Consider the following 7786-nt stretch of genomic DNA (forward strand, 5'->3'; position numbering starts at 1 on the left):
AGCCACGAACACTGTCAGGAAGACTATTCCAAAGTTTAAGAGCTAAATGTGAGAATGATCTACCGCCTTTAGTAAAATTTGCTATTCTAGGAACTACTAGAAGTCCGGAGTTTTGAGATCTCAAGGAGCGTGACGGATTGTAGCGTGTTAGAAGACTGGAAAGATACATAGGAGACGAACCATTTAGGGTTTTGTAAGTAAGTAGCAGTAGTTTGTAGTCGATTCGATACTTAACACAAATTGGGGTTATATTGTTCTGTGCAAAAGTTATTCAGAACTTGGTATTATATTATTTAGTGGAAAAAAACCCTGTTTATATGAACATTTTAAATATTTGCACATATTTAATTAGTAATATCAGACCTGCATAAATACCACATGGCTGTGTGACCTAAAAATGGTCATTTGCATTAGATATTGTGCCTGAACATTTATTGATGTCTATATGGACCATTATATGACCATAAGATTCATATGTGCTTTTTAAACATCCCATTCTTTATTTGGTCCCCATTTGCTGTTATAATCTCCACTTTTCTGGGAAGAGGCTCCACTAAATTTTGGAGTGTGCTTGTGGAGATTTGTGCTCATTCAGTCACATGGGTAGCTAACGGTCGGTTTTCCAATTCATCATAGAGCTCTATTGAAAGTCAGTCAAGATCTTCCACTTCACCCAATGTAAAGCATATCTTCATGGAGCACAGGGACATTGACATGCTGGAACAGGTTTGGGTCTCCTAGTTCAATTGAAGGAAGAATTGAAAGCTACTGCATCTAAAGAAGTCGTATATGATTTGTGTACCTCCAAATATGTGGTTACGGTTGGATGTGAGAACCAGATATGGGTGAAAAATACTATTGTCTTTATAGTGTATTTGCAATACACAGTGCAAAATATATAATATATACATACACACAATTTAAACTTTTCATATTCCCTTTCTATGTTGATCTGCTGTATGTTTGACGTTTGAACTTCAGTCTATAGCTAATGACCAAATAACAGGAAGTTACCAGTTTTGGCATACTATCCTGGTACTCATCAAAGCCACATACTCTTCCCACATTTCAACACACTTATTTTTGTCCAAGCTTCACTCAGAGTGATTATTCTTATTTGTGTTATTTTTACCCATGGTGATAGATGATGACTCGGGGATTTTACCCATGTTTAATCTCATACGTGACCAAAAGCAACAACTCTGTTTCTTGGAGACAGATGTGATTATAAGACATTTTCATTATAATTTTTTTTATTTTTTATAAAAAGGTAATCTGGTTTTCTCCAAAGTACTTCAGTGGAAAATTTGACTCGTTGGTTTTAGCCAATCGTGCCCATTTTCCCAAACCGTGCCAATATTTCCGGAGACGACTGCAGTCTAAAAGCTTCATTATGCGAGCCGGGCCAACTTGCCTACAGCACGGTTTAAACAAACAAAAAGAAAAATGGAAAATAATTACTTTTCCTTAAAACAGCAGAGCTCTAATCTATATTTCTCTCTCTCTCTCTCTATCTATCTATCTATCTATCTATCTATCTATCTATATCTATATATATATATATATATATATATATATATATATATATATATATATATATATATATATATATATATATAAATAATCTTTCGATTCACATGCTTTGCCTATCGGAAGCAAACCTTATTTTTACTCTGTATTTGTCCGAGCAGGAGGTGGCATAGTTATGCGGCTGACATTTTTCCCTGCTGTGCGTTCAGGGTGTGCAGGATAAACACCATCTGTGTCTCACGCCTGATCCTAATTCACCCAACTGTCATTTCTTCTCCAGAGTGCATTCTCATCACTTTACCAAATGTCCACTGTGTCACAAGAAAGTTATAGTTGTGTTGTGCTGCAGTATGCGTGCACACACACACACACACACACACACACACACACACTACCAATATGAGTCTTGTGTTACATTATAGATTAGACGAGTTAGCAGTGGCCAAGTAGCTCTGACCTTTGATAACCCTGAGTGAGTGCTACTTCGTGTTCAGAAGCTGCCACATTGCTGTTACTGTACAGTATGTGCGAGAGTGGGGCTAATGCGAGTCAGAACTCGATTTTATCATGGCTTCTCTCTCATCTTTAGAAAAATCCTCCTGCGTTCCAGCTCATTTGCAGTTATGACTTGTCTGAGACTGACAGCCTGCCTATAAATACCTGCTTACATCCACTCATTAAACTAAAATTCTACGACTTTTCAGTATTTTTTTTTTCCATCGAGACGCATAAATGAAATGGACTGTTTTTGCATTCGATGGTTATCAAATGTGAAATGTACATTTGTAATTTATTGTGTTCGAAGTTTGTGCCTCTCAGAAGTATACACCAAAGCTGGCTTTAACGCGATTTTACTATCGCTTCTGTTGTAATCGCTCTCACACAGGGACTTGTACAGCAGAAGCGATCTAATGCTTTTACTAATAAAGAGCTCGTTCAAAAACATGTTGCTGGATACTCAAGAGAGACTTGTGTGTCAGTGCTTAGTAACAGTCACAGGTGCTTTGCACCTTTTTGTAGTATATGGAAGGTGTTCAGGGCAGAGGAGCTTGTTCCAGTTTCTCAATAAAATGACGATCTAAAAATTATAATAATAATAGTAATGTTCCATCCATCAGGCTGCATTTTCTATTTAAATCCAATTTTTCCTGTGAAATATCCTGGTATAATAATTTGCTCAGCCCGAACAGGACGGTGCAACATAACCCAACCCTGAATCCAAGTAACTTTCCCTACATTGTACTGATGTACCTCTCAGAATTTTCTGTAAGTCTGAATGTCTCTGTTCATCTCTTTACAGCTGTTGAGTCGCAAGGACAAGGCTTCATTCGAGAAACTGGAGTATCTGATGTCTAAAGAAGACAATTACAAGCGGCTGAGAGACTACATCAGCAGCCAGAGTATGACCTCTTGCATACCGTACCTAGGTACGTTTTTTTCTCTCTGTCTCGATATTGTTTCGCTTTTAATTTCATTTTTACTACACAATTATTTATTTGTGAAACAAATCAATAAGCAGAGCGGTCTCCTGTCAGTCCTCTGTGATGGTTCTGGATCTTACTAAGGCAAATTGTTCATAAAAGTACCAGGATTATGCAGTACATTTATTTTACACTTTCACTCATGGGCCAGTGTTAACAGGGCCACCAATTTTAGCAGACTTGCAGGTCATAAGCCTCAGCATCTCCTTGGGCTGTACAGCTTCTGGTAATCGAGTGTATAATAAAGGCAGCATGTGACCAAGGGTAAAAGTTGTTTATTCAAATTGGTCCGTTTCCTTCCACTGTGTGTATGTTGGGATTCACCCTAAAGCTCATTGTTATCAGCAGTACACATCTTTAACACAGCCTCTGCTTTTCCATGCATGATGTGGGTTCATTCAGATTGTGTCAGAGTTGTTGGAATAGGGCTGAAACAGTTTTATTTATTTATTTTATTATTTTTTTTTTTTTCCCTGCCCAAACCACATCCTAAATCCTTAAAACCTGCTGTTTCCAGTGCTGTTTGGTCATATTTATGACTCGCACTTTTCACATATAAAACTTTAATTAGTCCTCTGCCTTATTTTGTGTGGGTGGTTGTGTGTGTGTGTTTGGGTTAGGGTTAGTGTTATGTCCACATGCATGTCCCTGTGTGGGTGTGTGGGTGTGTTAGTCTGCAAAAGACGTGAGCTGAAGATAAGCGGCTGTCACTCGGGACGAGAAAAAAACATGCCGTCCATCATGTTTGTGTGTACATGTGTATGCATGTATATATGTGTATTATATCTTTACTTTTGTTTTTGTTGTGTATTTTTTTCCTATTCAACTACTATTGTTGGAAAGAACGACTCACTGGTTTCTTTTTGGCAAACGTTCTTCGTACACACGCACACACTCACGTGCGCACACACACGCAGAGCGTTTAATGATGCGTGTTGACAAGCACTAATTTAGTCTGAGCACTGCTTGATAAGTACATTTCTTTAGTGGAAATGAAGAACACTGACCAGGTGCAGAGGGAACTGCTGTGCTGAGGCTCTTCTTTCACAAACTTAGATTTAACTCTATATAACTAATAACTCGTACTGCCTGCCTCTCTGTCTTCCAGTGCACTGTGCTATTTGATCTCTCTGTGTCTCTGCTACTGATTGATCATCTTTAACAGCCAATATTGATAATATTTTCCAGGTAATAGAAAATCTGGTGTGTGTGTGTTTCTTGTGTAATGTCTATGGACTCTTGTTTGTATGAGAAAACACAAATGGACACATTTAGTAGAATGATTTCTAAAATCTCTATTACTGCTCTTGTGCATTCGAGTGTGAGTATACAGATTGTGTGTGTGTATGTACAGCTGATAGCTAAAGGATGAAAAACTGGTGAACAATGTAATAATACAAGTCCTCTACTTAATCATTTAGTCTGCGAGTCTCGATAGATAAATGTGAAAGCAGTAATCCTTTATGCTTTGATGTCTTCAACATCCATTAAGTTCACTCAAAGGCTGACTGGACCTTGAATTTAGAATGAAAATCTTTTCATTTTATGTTCGTCTGTCAATTCTCTACTTTTATTTTCTGTAAGAATAGACAATCATTTCAACACATTTCTTTAAACTACGAAGAGAACAGATGAATAGTTTGTCTTAGGTGTAGACGGTGTTTGGCGGAGAGGTATTTTTGCGAATTCTCCAAATCGGAGATCATTCAGATTTTTACAGGGAAGAATCCGTGGCTACGTTGCCAGTGTAGCAAATGAAAGTGTCGAAAGTAAACACAGTCGTGTCCAACAGACACATTATCATCTGGAAGCGATAAGTAACTCAAATTGTGCTTTGCTGAACAGCTCCAGTGAACAGCGTTGGTAAAAACGCCCCCTTATATCGGTTGGTTTTATTGTACATGTGCGATGGGTATAGATTTGAATGTGTGGTCAAATCTTTTGATTGTGTTGTTGTGATGGATGTGTTTAGCATCTGCTTTCTAAGCTACATGACAATTGAGATGTTAGAGAAACAGCTTTCCCAATTTTTATATAATTTGTTTGCACTACAGAGCAATAGAGGAGACTTCGTAGGAAGGGAATTGAGGAGAAAATATCGAATAGAAAGACCGAACCGGAAAGGTTAGAGGAAAAGTGAGAGAATGAAAATTGGAAGTTTAGTTGACTAGCCTTTTGTTAACGGATCTTCTCATCTGAAGATTGTCTGAGTGTGTGCGTGTGTGTGTGTGTTTATGGGGGTATGAGGGTGAGCGAGAGTAAGTGTGAAAGTGCACATGCTTGGCAGCAACTATTCACTTCATCACTTAATACTTGGGTGGACAAGATGCTGACAGGAGCTCAGCTCTCCCTCCAGACAACTGCATCTCACACACACACACACACACACACACACACACACACACACACACACACACACACAGATCTAGTAAAGCCAGATACAGTCTGGGAAGCTCCTCAGCATGCTACCCAGACTCATTGGGTGGTCGTACAGCACACCAGCATGTCATTTCACACTACCTGTCTGGGTGTGATTGCACTCTGGTTGCTTGACCTTTGTATAGTTGATTTCACTGTGGGTTTGAAGCCTGAGGGAGTCCCCGTCCTCGCATCCAAATCCCTCATATCACATTCTCACGAATAACTGAATGGAAGTTTCTTGTGGAAACCATAAAAATTTTTATCTGTTTTTTGAGCATCCAATTCCACATGTAGTCCCTATTTGCTGTTAAAATAACCTCCATTCTTCTGGGAAGATGTTCCACTAGATTTTGCAGGGAACAAACAATGGTTTGAGCAAAATCATACCTTGATGTTCATTACTCATCACATGATTAAACCTGGAAAGGTAGGCAGAGTTTTCTACAGATAACAGGATGATGCCTGCATTTCCATCAGTAAAGCTAAAAAAAAAAAAAAAACTTAGTGGGAGGGACTTCAAGGTATGTGAAGAGACAGCTAATTAAAATAAAACCATTTTCAGTAGAAATGTTCTCGGACATGATGACTAGAGAGTTTTTGGTGCCACACTGTCCAGCAGAAAAGCTGTTTTGTTTTGACTGTGTTTGTGTGCGCATGTATTGAGGGCACATCTGCGCTACGTGTGTGAAGATTTTGTGTTTGATGCCAGGCGCAGAGATGTGCTCTGGTAGCCAGGAAGTGGAGAGTAATGGAAACTTGCACTCTTTCATGTCTCTGTTCGTTCTCTCGGGCGTTTCTCTGTGCCGAGGCTCCTTCAGCGCCGATTCCATCGCTTGTTCAGAGAGACTCCTGCTCCAAGGGTCGCCAGAAGAACACAAGATAATCTAACCTTTGAACAAGAGCCAGTCTCAACAGGGTCCTTGCATGTTTCATCGTTTTTCCTCCCTCCCTCCCCCTTGTTTGTGTGTGTCTGTGTCCTTGCTGTGAGAATAGATTGAGGATGTTCTGAAGCATGGTCCCGCAGAGGCACCAGTAAACAGAGAGTCGTTATTTCAGTAAAATACGCTTTTGTGAAAAATGAAACCGAAGCACTTTATATGGAAGGAATGTTCTGCACTATTTCCGTCTCCCTCTGCACCTTTCTTCACTTTTTCGCCTTTCTGCGCTCCAGTTATCTCTGCCTGGATTTTAGAAACACGTTTTTCGTTGTCTCAGCGTCTCTATGTGCATCTCTCTACTCATACATCTGCATAGCTTGACGTGAAAATTCTGTCTACCTCTTTTTCTCACTTTCCTTGGTTTACTGTATAATGAAGAATAATCTGAGGTATTTATAAGGGCAGCTTTGATGCATGGATGTGCAGCGCGTATTTATGAGATTGCAGCTTTATTAGCTAGCCAGGCTCCAAAGTACTGAGCAGTTGATTAGGCTGATAATGTATACACAGTATAACACAATACAACCTATCCTGAGTTGGTTAAGTGCATTACTACATTACTACTAAGGGAAACAAACGAGTATACTCATCATGTATCGTGGATTTCAGTTGGAGTATCATTCAAATCAGTATTTTTGTTGGCTGCAATAATATTTCAAGCCAAGAGACACCTACAGTACTTTACCTAGCCTCCCTATCAAATCTCTCCTGAGTGACACGGTAAATGACATCTACTTGTGAACAAACACAGTAATACATGTGCGTCACTCACTGTTATGTAATGTTAGCTACATGGTAACATTTAGCTAGCTGGCTAAGTGGAGAATGTATTCGTACTGCATATATAAACATAACAACTTAGTTCAAATAAGCCAGCGTGTAGCGAATATAGTACTTTAACCCTGGACATACACTAAATGGGCGAGGATTTGTGGACATGCGTGATGTTTTTTAAACATCCTTTTCCACATTTTATTCCCCATTTGCTGTTATAAAACCCTTATGGATAAGATGTTTCAGTAGATTGTGCTTGTGGAGATTTTTGCTCATTCAACCACAAGGATGCTTAATGTCATAAGTAACCTGAGGTGCAATCAATGTTCAAATTCATCTTAAAGGTGTTCAATAGGGTTGGGGTTCAAACTCTATAGCAGGAGATCTTCCACACCAACCTATATAAAGTATATCTTCACTGAGCTGGTTTTGTGCACAGGAGCATAGGCATGCTAGGGCAGGGAACTTTGGGTCTCCTAGTTCAAGTGAAAACATTCTCTACAAATGTGTGCCTCCATCTTTGTGGTAACTTTTTTTTTTCTTTTTATTCTGAAGGATCACACAGTGCTACGAAAAGTCAGGGGTCCCAATACTTTAGTGTTTTGTGCTTTAGCGTTCATGCTATGAAAAAAAGTTTTCTCT

General features: G+C 39.1%; 1 protein-coding gene across 2 annotated transcripts in view; it reads left to right on the plus strand.

Moving 5' to 3' along the window:
* ralgps2 (Ral GEF with PH domain and SH3 binding motif 2) overlaps positions 1-7786 on the plus strand; it is a 94372-nt gene that overhangs the window by 56358 nt on the left and 30228 nt on the right. For both annotated transcript variants that reach the window (XM_046835764.1, XM_046835765.1), the window contains exon 9: positions 2831-2957. In XM_046835764.1, the coding sequence (XP_046691720.1) occupies positions 2831-2957 (127 nt within the window). The remainder of the gene's footprint in view (positions 1-2830; positions 2958-7786) is intronic.

Source organism: Silurus meridionalis, chromosome 23, assembly GCF_014805685.1.
Source record: "Silurus meridionalis isolate SWU-2019-XX chromosome 23, ASM1480568v1, whole genome shotgun sequence".
Lineage (NCBI taxonomy): Eukaryota > Metazoa > Chordata > Actinopteri > Siluriformes > Siluridae > Silurus > Silurus meridionalis.